Source organism: Ceratotherium simum, chromosome 2 (assembly GCF_057802395.1).
Source record: "Ceratotherium simum simum isolate JZ-2026a chromosome 2, ASM5780239v1, whole genome shotgun sequence".
NCBI lineage: Eukaryota > Metazoa > Chordata > Mammalia > Perissodactyla > Rhinocerotidae > Ceratotherium > Ceratotherium simum.
Genome location: NC_141901.1, coordinates 1705650 through 1718670, shown reverse-complemented (window position 1 = coordinate 1718670; position 13021 = coordinate 1705650). Strand labels below are relative to the sequence as shown.

At 44.8% G+C, this 13021-nt stretch overlaps 2 protein-coding genes and 1 pseudogene across 3 annotated transcripts in view; 2 read left to right on the top strand and 1 right to left on the bottom strand.

The window, feature by feature from the left end:
* Window positions 1-5604, top strand: part of RBBP5 (RB binding protein 5, histone lysine methyltransferase complex subunit) — a 35839-nt gene extending 30235 nt beyond the window's left edge. For both annotated transcript variants that reach the window (XM_004425123.3, XM_004425124.3), the window contains exon 14: window positions 3569-5604. In XM_004425123.3, coding sequence (XP_004425180.1) covers window positions 3569-3597 — 29 coding nt within the window. In that variant the 3' untranslated portion in view covers window positions 3598-5604. The remainder of the gene's footprint in view (window positions 1-3568) is intronic.
* LOC106801035 (glycogenin-2 pseudogene) lies at window positions 603-1350 on the bottom strand (annotated as a pseudogene).
* Window positions 5605-5747: 143 nt separating the features above from the next.
* On the top strand, window positions 5748-8383 carry TMEM81 (transmembrane protein 81). Its single transcript, XM_004425199.3, has one exon. The coding sequence runs from the start codon at window positions 7157-7159 to the stop codon at window positions 8006-8008; it is 852 nt and encodes a 283-aa protein (XP_004425256.1). The 5' UTR covers window positions 5748-7156; the 3' UTR covers window positions 8009-8383.
* The last annotated feature ends 4638 nt before the right edge of the window (window positions 8384-13021 follow it).

The following is a 13021-nucleotide window of genomic DNA, read 5'->3' as shown; positions in this document are numbered from 1 at the left end:
TGTGGCTTGGATCTTTGTGAAGGCTGCAAATCTGGGGAGTGGTGACACTGGGTATCACAGATAACTCCATGAGAAGACTCCCTTTCAGGGCCGGCCCGTGGCTTAGTGGTTAAGTGCACGCGCTCCGCTGCTGGCGGCCCGGATTCGGGTTCCGGGCGCGCACCAACACTCCGCTTCTCTGGCCATGCTGAGGCCGCGTCCCACATACAGCAACTAGAAGGATGTGCAACTACGCCGTACAACTATCTACTGGGGCTTTGGGGAAAAAAAAGCAGGAGGATTGGCTATAGATGTTAGCTCAGAGCTGGTCTTCCTCAACAAAAAAAAAAAAAGAGGAGGATTAGAGTGGATGTTAGCTCAGGGCTGATCTTCCTCACACACACAAAAAAGAGTATGTTACTAGAATAAATTTAAAATAAAAAAAAAAAGAAGACGACTCCCTTTCAAGATAGCCTGTCATAGCTTTTGTGTGGGATTCTTTGGGTGAGGGTGGGGCTTTATCCAATACCGTGTTCAGCTTGGAGGGCCCAGAGCAGGCAAAGGCTGGCTGGCACGCACTGTTGATTTTCAGTAAAAAGCAGCATGCAGTCATTGTAGATTTTTCACCAGGTATTAAGAAATGAAATCTGATCCAGAATGCCTGAGGCTGAACCATCTTTAAAAATCAATTCAGTCTGAGGGTTGTATTTGTAGATTCAAGGCTTTGTGGACCTCCCCTCCCCCCAAATGCCCTACTTTTGCATTAAAGCCAAATTATTTGAGGGCAGGATTATAAGTGTAGGCTGTGTAACTGCTCAAGTTAGATGGATGACTACTGTTAATATCTACAGTTGACCAGTTACTGAAGAAACTGTTCAGTAAGCCCTGATTAGCTCTGACAAAGGTGCTGTTGCATGTTGCAACAGGAGATTATGCATTTCAAGGGAAGGTTGAAAGACACATAGACCACTATAGAAATAATCTGGCCACCTGGAATGAGGGGCTACAGAGAATTCTTCCCTGTCCAACAGTTCATCAGTATGGGATAGCACCAGTGGACCCACAGAAGATACACCTGCTGTGATGAGTGAGGACCCATCAGTGAGGCTTGTTGAGGGAAACCCTGAGCTGGGGAGTTTTCAGAAAGGCCTGGTCACAGAGTCAGCACCATCTACCAGATCCGCCTCAATTACCTTATTAAAGATACTCCCTGGAGGACCAGTCCTCAGAACAGAAATTTGAGATGTGAGCAGAACCACCAGTGTCCTGGTTGCCCTGTGGCTGCTTCAAGGATTGCCCAAGAACTAGGGCTCCTTGGCAGTAAACATCATTAGTAGCAAGTGTGACGGGATTTTGGTCTGTCACATCCATGGTCTAAAGTGTAAAGGCCTCGTGGGAGCGGGAGCATGAAGGGTTTGGTGTGGACCTGGGTCTGTTGGGGTCGCAGAGGCCGAGGCGAACAGAGGCGCCTGTGCTAGGGGTGGACAGGCACTGTGCAGATTCTCTTGCATGAGGCTGCACCACTGCCCTCCTGGTGCCGGCCCACCCCCCAGGTCTCTGAACCACCTCCTCTTCACTGACTGAATTGGTGCTTGTTTTAAATGCTTGGTAGTGAGTGAGGGTTTTTTTTCCCCTCTTCCTCCCTTTTTAATAAATGATCAGTCTCTCAAAAGACTGATTTATGAGTTCCTGCTAAAATCAGATGGCTAGTTGTATATTCTGTCTCATTTTCGATGATCTTATTAGCTAAGGTAATGTTTGAAATCAATAATCCAGTGTTTTCTTAGGCTTGGCTGCTATTGGGAGGTACCAATAACAGCTGCTCATCATGAGCTGAATTTTTCTTAGTTTCATATTACTGGAGAGTTCCTTTATGTTGCAGCCAAATAATGTGTCTCCTTGGGGCAGAGTTTTCAGTAGCCGGGGAGGTCTTGTGTTGCTGTGACTGTGTCTCTCACCTTGCTCGTGGTGTTGCTTGCTCTGGTTTGGTTTGTTGCCTGATGCCTCAACAGCCCTTTTTTTTTGGTCTGTTCACGTGAAGGAGGACGATATCGAAACGTGAACTGACCTTAGATAATCAGTACAGTGTAGCTCGTTAGTCATCTTAGTGCTCATTATTAATGCTGTGGATGTGTGATCAGACCACTTTTTCCTGTCATGATTTAGGTTTAAAATGTCAGTGTTGTCTTCCTTTTTAAACTCTTGAAACTAGATTGGTCAGATGGCCAGCCCGTGGCCCAGTGGTTCAAGTTCCACGTGCTCCGCTTCGGTGGCCCAGGTTTGCAGGTTCGGATCTACTCCACTCATCGGCCGTGCTGTGGAGGCGTCCCACATACAAAGTGGAGGAAGATTGGCACAGATGTTAGCTCAGGGCCAATCTTCCTCAAGCAAAAAGAGGAAGCTTGCCAATGGGTATTAACTCAGGGTGAATCTTCCTCACCAAAACCAAACCAAACAAAACAAAACAAAAACTACATTGGTCGGGGTGCCTATGGGAACCAGCAGTGACACTAACCTTCGGGTGGCAAAGGCATGGTATTGAGTCCTGTGCAGTAGATTCTTCTATCTCAGGATTCTTTTTTTAATCAACTCAGGAGGTTAATTATTATGATTTATGGTGAGAGAGATCTGAAAAACAGGTGCTAAATCAACTTTCTATCTTACTGATCTATATAAAGTTTAAATTTAATTTTTAACAATGTAGCCTCCAAGGAGAGTTTGTATCCAAGGAGAGTTTGTATCTTCTAATTTCAGTCTGTTCTCAGGCAACTGGGAATATTTTTTTATTACCAGTTTTCATCTGTGCTTGAACTTAAAAATGAGGTTAAAAGCAGAGTTTATAAATGGGCACTTTTCTTTCATAACTTGGGGAATTATTTTTTAACCATTTACCTTCAAGTGGCATGTTCTTCCCCGTTCCAGATGAATCTGGGAGGATTTTCTTCACCTTGTTCTCTTTTACACTTCCTAGTTAATATTTCACAGCAGCCCATTTAAGGATGTCCCTCAGAGGTTGAACAGCTTCTATGGAATAATCAGGGAAGTGTTCATTTGATTTTACTGTTTAGGATTTTATTTATTGATCAGTTGTTGGCATGTAGAAATGCCGACAATGGTTTTCATTAACATTTCACCATATTTGGGATTCTAAGGTGATGAGGTTGTCACTTACGGAACAGGGCTGCTTGGAAAAGGGTTAATCATAGGGACTACTTAGTCTAATAGATGAGAGATGTAGTACCCTAGAATTTCCTTTCCTTACTGCACTTGTTGGATTGTAAAGCATTATTTGTTAACACCTTGGAGAATGGTTAGCAGCTTAGAAGATGTGTAGAACTCTAGTCATTTTGCCTTTTTTCCCCTTTAGAGCAGTACTGAGAAAAGTATTTGGGTGGGGGTTTGGGATTTGGGTTTTTGTTGCTTCAATAAAGAGTAATTGGGAGTTGGAGTTGGTTCTAACTTAAGGGGGGACGTTCTTAGCCCACGTATGCGTGTAATGCGTAATCGTGCACTCAGCAATATTTCGTTCTTGTGAGTAACTGGTCTCACTTGATGCTAAAAGAAGTCTTTTTGTGTCTAATCTCTTTAGCAGGGGGAGCAATCTCAGAACTGTTATGAAGACCCTTGAAGTTCTTCGTTTTTCCCTACTTTGCCATCATGTGGCCTCTGGACACCGTGGTCAGTCATTTGAGATTGACTTTAATTTAAAACAAAGGCCTCTGCTGCCCACCCAGGAGGTGGAAGGAGTGAATTTTATGTTTGAATGAAGAAGTGAATTATGGAAGAAGAGTATACGTCCCTTCCCTTTCAAGCATAAGTCCAAATAGGCTCTCAGGAACGAGGATTTGTGAAGACGTCAGATGGGAGTTTTGACTCATTTGAACTTTAATACTTAAGTTGCTGGAGAAAAGATACCTGTTTTGCTCATCTAATTTTGTTGTACCCAGCATCGTTTCCTGTCTCCTATTTGCCTTCCATCCTCAGTGCATGTCCTTGAGTGACTTGTCCTATCTGAAATTCTGCTACCGGTATCCAGAAAAACTTCTATTGCCTAGTCTTTCTCCCTTTTTTAAAAACTTACCCTCTCACCAGATACCTCCTGTATTTCCATTTGGTGTACAAAGGATGGGCAGAAAAGAAAGTGCTTGAAAGATTTCAAGTTTTCAGAAAGGGAAGAAAGATAAGAAAGTTCCCCTTTTCTTCACGGGCCGGGTTTGGCTTGGGAGTGGGGCCATGAGATGTCAGGGTGTCACTTTGTTTCCTTTCGGTGCATGTTCCCCTCCGGCGTTGGTTCATTCTCATTGATCATGGTTTTTGAAGATAGCTAGTTCCATCTGTCTCCAGCGAAGAATCATCAGTTGTTGATCTTGCTTTCCCTGTGCTGGCTTCCAGAGATGGAAACAGACGAGGCGTCTCCTGACAAGCTACTCTTGCACTGGGTTGGGAGTGTAAGCCAGGACTAGAGGAAGACCGTCCAGGAGCAGGGCAGCAACAGCACAGTGCAAATCAAAGATCGAGCAAAGTTGTTTTATCACTGCTGTGGCTCTCTGCCCTTCCATCAGTCATTGCATTCTTCCCTTGTTTCCATGCTCCTTTTCCTTCTACGGTATTTTCAGTCACTTCCTTTCTGTGAAAGGTTGCTTAGCTTTTTAAAAAATTTTTAATTTTTACTTTTGCTGTTCTTTATATAAAAAGTAGCAGATTAGATGGATGTGTACATTAGGTGTTTGAAATTGTCTGAAAATCCAGAGTCAAGAGCCAGGTGTGGCAAGGGCTCACTCAGGTCTCTGAGCAGAGCTTTCAGCTGACCAGAAGTGCTTCATCGGGATCGTCACGTTCACAGTATTTTCCAAGGAGAGTTCAAACACTGTGCTTATTGTGAAATCTCTTATCAGCTGTGGATGCTCCTATAGGTAGCCAGACAGATTGATTACCTTTCGGATTTTAGGATAGAAATCAAAGTAGAACACATCAGTAAGAGCCTGTTTCTCCCATCCCATCTTCTAGAATCAGAATACTCAGTAACTGAAGTAAGAGCTCTCCCTGAGTCTGTTGCAAAATGTCTATATTTTTAGATGCCACTACTTTTTTCTAAAATGCTTGTTTTGTGAGTTTCATTTCATATTTCACTTCAGACCAGTGGTTGAAATTGGTAGGTTTCTCCTGAGACCTGTTTCTATTTTGCAGACATTCTTTCCATTCCTTGTCTCTCTGGACCGTCCACTGCATTAGTGCGCAGACTGTGTGATACAGCAGGTTTCTGCCTTGTCCCCGTGTGCGTGGTAGCTCGTGTCCTCTACCTGTGCATGTGGATGTTTGTGCTGTGTCCACCTCCACAACTGGCCACAGGGAAGATCAACTTCAGCCCTGTCAGATTGTCCCTGGCAGCAGCTACTAATAATTATTCATGCTTTGGAATTTTTTTCAGTTCCTAAAACCTTTTGTCCATTTCAGTTTCATTTTCTCAATTTGTACAATATATGCATATTCTCTTCTTCCCTTTTATCACCCGCCCCGTTTTGTTTTTTAATGTTCTGTAGTTTTGTACAAGATGAGACTTAGCCTTGGGTACTTCTTGCTGAAGCTTTAATGTGTTGTAAATAAAATTGGATGTTTATTAAAGAACAGGGGTAGGTGCTTGTTTGTAGACACTGGTCACATCTCAAACTCACCAGCCACTTTGCCATGTACGATGGAGAAATGCACTTACTCTGTTGATGTGAGATCTTCTTTCTGTTTGGAAATACAGAGCTGGGAAGGGTAGTGGGGGTCAGGTAGTCCAGATTTCTGCCTCTAGACAAGATTATAAATAAATGATTTAAACAAAAAGTTGGTGTTAAAAAGATCATCTAGGAACGATCTCTCTTCAAATTCTTTAACTCAGTATAAGTGTGTGTACCTACTCTGTAGAGGCCACAGTGCCTCGAGGCCTTCTGGAGGTTACAAAAACGCATGCAAAGAGGTTCCTGCCTTGCAACGATCTTTCTTGAAGTTTAAGTGCAGTTAAATTCGTCTGTATTAGCCTTCTCCCCGCTGCCTTGATTAAATAGCTTTGAAATCCATTGAATACTCATCGTCTCCTAAAGAATAAGATGTTTCATAAAGTTTCTGTCTTTGATTTTAATCATCACCAAATCTGAGTTGGTATTTACTAATCTTTTTTGTCACATGACTGAGAATCTGTCTTTGACATCATAGCTGTTTCCTAGCAACCTTGGCCCCAGTGAATGGTGAGCTCCTCTGTTCTAGAGGGTGAAGGGAGTAGGCTGAGAAGCAGGGAGAATGAGGTGTCCTCTCCCCCAGAGTAGACCCTTGGTGCCCTTGGGGAGGAGGAGTGCCTGGCAAGGGGAGAGGCGCTGCGTTGGATATTGCCTGTCTTGCTGATCAACATTCAGATTCTAAAAGGGCTCTGGGCCCTTATCTTCATAAATTTTCATTTCTGTTTAAAATTCCTTATACATGAACAGGGTTTCACACTTTATAAAGTGTTTTCATGTACAGTTTTATCACGTGATGCTCCAAGTGACCTTCCTGCAATAGGCAAGGAGGTCTTAATTTACAAAGGAGGAAGTAGAAATAGAAATGCAGGAAGGATAAGTCACTTGCCTCCGAGTCCAGAGTTCTTGATCCTTTTTATAGAAGGTTTAGGAGCATTTAAAGTTAATAATAACTTAATTCAAGTTAATCCTCTCCTTTTTTTAGACTTGGTATTTGATTTCTTATTTGGTCAGATTTAACTGCAATTTTGAAACCTTTTAATTTAGATTCCACAGTTTGGAGGGGAGGGGAAAGGGTGAGGAAGAGTATGGCTTCGCTATGCATTTGAGGTAATTTGGAGATTCGCTTCAGCTTCTGACGTCTTTTCATCTTTGTCTTCCCAAGAGGTGGATTTAAATATTCATTAAAAGGATGTAAAAAGAATGGACTGGTAACGTGGTCGTTGACAAGCAGAGATAATAAAGGAGCAACATTGTGACTTGTTTTCCTGCCCTGTGGCCTCGCCTGTTGATAAGGACTGGACTTTTGTAAGTGGCACTGTTTTGTTGACAGCGCATGCATCATATCTTTTGACTTTGAAGGATATCTCATGTTGAAGGAATCAGGTTATGATATCGTAAAGGATTCAACTGGAATAGCTTGGGGTGCTGGCTGTGGGTGCTGAGATTCCGACTGAGACATGAAGACTTTGGCCGCTGGTTTCATCCTTGGGAGCCTGGTGTTGGCCTTCTATCTGCCTTTAGTTGTGACTTTACCTAAAACACTGGCCATCCCCGAGAAACTGCAGGAAGCTGTGGGGAAAGTTGTCGTCAATGCCACCACCTGTACTGTCACCTGTGGCCTAGGCTATAAGGAGGAAACCGTCTGTGAGGTGGGCCCTGATGGAGTGAGAAGGAAGTGTAGATCTCAGCGCTTGGAATGTCTGACCAATTGGATCTGTGGCATGCTCCACTTCACCCTTCTCATAGGGAAGGAATTTGAGCTGAGCTGTCTGAGTTCAGACATCCTGGAGGTTGGGCAGGAAGCTTTCCGGTTCACCTGGAGACTTGCTCGGGGTATAATCTCAACTGATGATGAAGTCTTCAAACCCTTCCGAGCCAGTTCTCACTTTGTGAAGTTTGAATCTGCTCAGGAGTATGACTCTGGGACCTACCGGTGTGATGTGCAGCTGTTAAAAAACTTGAGACTTGTCAAGAGGCTCTATTTTGGGCTGAGGGTCCTTCCTCCTAACTTGGTGAACCTGAATTTCCATCAGTCCCTTACGGAGGATCAGAAGTTAGTAGATGAGGGCCTGGAAGTGAATCTGGACGACTATTCCAGGCCTCATCACCCACCTTGGAAAAAGAAGGTGGCTGTAGCCTTGGGAATAGGAATTGCCAGTGGTGTGGCTGGCGGTGTGTTGGTGAGCATTGTTCTGTGCAGCGGGCTGAGGGGGAGTTATAGCGGTGCTAGCCTTAAGACCTTAAAAGCCTTACTTCTGAAGGGCCAGCTGCCCAGGAAGCTGGATGGGCTGTTCAGGAAGCCAAGCTAGCTTTTCAGGGGAGTATTCTGGCTACCTGATGTGGATTGGCTAAGAGGGAGGGCATCCACTGCCAAAAGACTGCATGGGGGATGTGGAGAGGGGCAACATCATGGCTGCTGTGGACAAGGATAAACTTAGTGTCCCAGATGGATCTCTTCCTGATCTTCCTGCCCACTAGGTACCCAGGAAACCCGACAGCAGGCATCTCCCCTGATCCTGGGAAGAGTTCTGTCGTCCAAGCTGCATTCATTTTCTGCCCTTTACAACTTGTGTGCCCCCCACCTCTGTCTCCCTTTGGAGCAATATAATCCCGTAGAAGGATGTATTAATAGCATTTCCAGTGAAAACGTTTTTTTTCTCTTCAATAAAAGTTTTTCATAGTAACTGTATGGGGATCTAACCTTTTCTGCTTTTTTAGTTAAAAATTTCTTACATTCATTTCAATTGTCATATAATCAGTCTGGCTTTCAGTTTCCTCAAATTTCTTAGAATAGACAGTGAATGGATTGTTGTGTAAGGGGGCATATGCCCATGTGTGGCAAAGCTGAGGTGTTAGTAATGACTTCTGCCTCGGGTATGTAATAGACAGTCACTGAGTGTTAATAAATTGTCTGCCCTCCCTGTACTTCCTAGGTGAAGCCTCTGTGTTCAGTGTTAAATTGATTCCTGGCAAAACACTGGATTCCTAGGTTCTCCTGAACAGTTCCTTGGCTTGCTCCTTGCTCCTGTCCTGTTAGCTGTTTCAGCCCTGAAGCTTGTGTTGCTGGAAGAGTCAAGTGTATTGGTTTCTCATAGCATCCAAGGCCCCCTAAGCCATGACTAGTACCTTCCTTCCTCTGTAGGGAATCCAATCTTAAGACCCTCAGAAGCCATTCAGATTGTGTCTGAGGTAATTGGCTTGTGGAACCATCAGGAACAAGGCTCGTGGCCACCAGCTGAGCTAGTCCGACTGAGAATTCCAGCGTTCCTTCCCTCACTTTTCTCTAGCTGCAGAGGAGGTAGCGGAAACAAGACTTGGACCAGTGGTTCTCCCTTCTAGCTGTGTGTCTCAGTCACCTGGGTGAGCTTTTGAAAAATAACTCCTGAGCCCCAACCCTGAGGATGCTAATTTAGTTTGTATTATGGCCAATGGATCTTTATTATTTCCTCTACTTTTAATTAAAAAAAATTTTCAAACCCTTAGAAAAGTTGAAAGATTTGATAATGCCCATAGATCTTTTACCCTTTTACACCCGTAGATTCTTTGCGAATGTTTTACTACAATTATCTTTAAATATATATTGATTTTACTGAACCACCTGAAAGCTAGTCACAGACATTGTGACCTTTACTCTTAAATCATGTGTACATCTCCTAGTAAGGACATTCTGCTGTATCACCACAGCATCTTGATCACGCCTAAGAAAATTAACTCCCTAATCTTACAAACAGTTATTTCATTTTCCCCAATTACTAAAATCTTAGAGCTTTTTAGTTTTTGATCCAGGATCAAATGAAAGTTCACGTATTACATTTGGTTCTCTCTCTCAAGTCTTATTTTACAGGGGACCTGTGCATTTTTTGTTGTTTTTTCCACAACATTGATTGTATTGAAGAGTCTGGGTAGGCCAGTTGTCTTGGATAGTGTCTCGCAGGCTGGCTTTGTCGTTATTTTCTGATGGTGAGGTTCCTGAGGAATGACTCAGACGTTCTGACAAGAGCCCTCTGTAAGTGACGACATGCATGTGTCGCATCACCTCGGGTGACCCGCGATTGATGCTGAGCCGGTCATTTGTTTGAGGTGGTGACAGCCAGATCTCTCCAAAGGTGTATATATCTTTTCTTTGTGATTAATAATCTGTGGGGCCGTACTTTGTGATTATGTGGTTTTCTGAAAACTGTTCACAAGTGTCTTCGGCATCCATTCGTGATCCTTGCCTTATTACACAATGGGGATTGCAAAATGGTGATTCTTTAAATTCATCACTTTTATATTTATTAGCCTGCATTTTTCTGTAAAGACGAGCTACTCTTTATTCTTTATTTTTGAGGTCTCAGTTGATTCTCTTTTATTCAGAGAATTGTATGTAATCCATTACCGTTGTCATATTTTTGATGTTCAAACTGTCCCCAATTTTGGCAGTAGGTGACCCTTCCAGTCAGCTTTTTTGTTCTTTTGATGTCGTCCCATTTGACTTTGAGCCTGTCCTTGCTTTCTAGTACAAGGTGTCTCAGATCCACATTTGGACTTTCCCTTCTTCAAACCTGAATCTGCTGTTTCTCCAAGGGACTCTGGTCCCTTTTGGTGTGGGGTGTGGTATTTTGAAACCAAGATCTGGGTGCTAAATGTGCTCTTTGCCACTGCAGAGTCATTGCTTCTAGGCCCTTTCAGTGTCCTAGATATAGATAAATCATGAGTTCAAAGCATCTTTGTTTTTCAGAAGCTTTACAGGTAATTCTGATACATAGTGGAGGTTGAGAACCATTGGCTTAAGCCCATGCATAGGGCGTCTTTACTATTGCTCATATTTTGAAAAGATCTTAAATTTTCTACATACTCTTTCCCCCATTCTCTCTGCCTCAGAGGGGAGGAATCTCAGAAGACCTGGGTTCTGGTCCTGTTTCTGTTATCGACTGTGTAATGGCACAAGCTAACTGACCCTTTATGGTCCTCATCTTTGAAACACATGATTGTGAGGATCAAGTGAGATACTCTTAAGTAAAGCTGCTTTGTAAACTATGAAGGACTCGGCATGAGAGAGGGAGTGTTATTATTGAAGCATATTAGTTCCGTGCCAGACAGTTTGCTGAAGCAGTCAGGAGAGAGCTTTCTATACTTTAAAAGAACGCCATAAAACATTAATATCTTTGCATGTAATGAACTCAATACTACATTGCTGAAGAGGGAGGAGGACTGAGGGGTACGGTTTCCCATTTTACAGATGGAGAGACTGAGACCCAAGAAGAGGTAAGTAACTTCTCCAGCATTCTATTGCAAGCCAGTCATCAAGCATGGGGTGGATTATTGTACAGCTCTAGGTGTGGAGCCCTCTGTGCATTGGGTTCTGGATTTTGACTCTGAGGATGTGAAGGGACTGAACAGGGAAGAGAACAAAGCCCCTCAGATGTCTTAGTCAAGACCAAAACCCAGTTCAGTTCATTGAGTTCTATGCATGGGATCTGCCCGTGGAGGGTCAAGGAGATGCTGACTGGACTAAAATTTGGGTTCTAGAGTGGCCAGTGCTCCCAGCAGCCCCTTTGGGAGCAAAGTGGAAGGGATGAGCCTGTGGTGGTATCATCCTGCTGCCCGTGCTGGCTCTTGGCGGCTTGCTGTCAGCCTGGGCTTCTCCTGCTGAACAGGCCCTGGGCACAGAGCTAAGCACTGAGTAGTGGGCCTCTGCTTGCCTTCGTCCCCCTCTTCCCTGACGAAGGCTGTGGGCGCAGTGAGCGTGGAGCGCTACCTGCTTTGCACTGGAAGAACTGAACACTTGCAAGGCCACGTAAGTGTGTTGCTGCACACGTCCCAGATGTAATGGAAGTCTGATAAGTGTTTGTTGAATGCGTGAGAGAATGTTGCAACTGGAAGATGTGATGAGAAAAATTATTTTGGTTGCTGTGAGCAGAGACTAGAGGCACCTTTTCCTGGGGGCAGCGGGGGGCAAGTGGGGGGTGGAGGTGATGTCACTATGTCTCCGCAGGGAGAGGACTTCCATTGGGTACCATTGAGTCAGTGCCTCAAATGTCTTAAACTCAGGGAACTTGGAAGCAGTGCATCACACGAGCACTGTTGACTGCAGTGTCAGGTAGAGCCAGCTCAGTCCAGCAGAATGCCTGCTTGTGCTCTGCTTAGGCCTGCCTGTAAGTCTCTTGGCTTAATTTTCCCCTCCCAGGACTGAATGGAGCAATGTGGACTGTATGTTGTGACTTCCTCAGAGCTGGCTGTGGAGGGTGAAGATGAACTGGATCAAGGCCTGGGGTTAGAGAGCCGGACAGGAGGTCTGGTTTAGCCTGAGGATCAAACACCCACAGTGCGGCCAGCTGCCTCAGCAGGTTGAGAAACCATCTTTATTTAAGAACTGCCTGCTACCAAGTCAATAAATAACGACCGTTACAAGAAGTGTAAGAGAGACAAACAATAGTCCAGTGGGAGTGGTTCCATTTTAACAAAAACAGTCAAGTCAGTAGTCCGACAAAGCCCCAGGCTTTGCCCAGCTGTGAGCTTTTCTAAGCTCTGCAGGCCCTGGATGGGTGGGTAAGTTGGAGTCTGGGGGCCAAGGCCGCTGCACCCTAAGGGTGCTAGGCTTCCAGGGGCTCTGGGTACCCCTCTCTGACCCATTATTTTCTTCTCCAGTTTCTCTTTATTGTTCTGCCTTCCCAAAGCCTGTGACCATATGTACAGCTACCAGGTACCTCTTTCCATGGAACTCTTTGAAGTCCCTTAAAAATGCCTGTCTAATCCCTCACACCACTCCAGGAGCCTCTCTGGCAACCTTGTTCATCCCCAGGACGAAGCCCAGGTGAGGTCTGACCCAGGGAAACAGGGCATCACACCTGGGCTCAAACCCAGGTTTGAAGATACTGCTCTCCCTCTGACACAGAAGAGCCAGTGGGCAGTCACATTCTGAGACCTGGAAGAGACAAGTCCTCTAGAGGGGGAAGAGGGAGAGAGTCAGACATCCTTAGCCAGCTTGGCTCTTGTCCAGAGTGTGGACTAGGTGGCTCCTGGGACTGCCAAGAGGCAGTGTGTGCGGGGAACAGAATGCCCACGGTGACTGCATCCCTCCCCTGTGCCGCAGGGCCACAGCAGACAGGCGCCCCTAGATGCCTCCTTTGCTCAGCACCTTTGATTCTAAGGATCACAGTCCTGGAAGGACCCTTACAGCATCTCCCCACCCCTCCAGTCTTCACCTAACCTAGACCCCAGAGCAACAGCTGTCAAAATTCCTCAAAGGTCCCTAAAAACGGAAGAAGCCCCTCACTTATTCCAGGGTCTCATTGCAGAAGTTCTTTTGATGTCTGACCTCAGTCTCTTTATTTTATCAA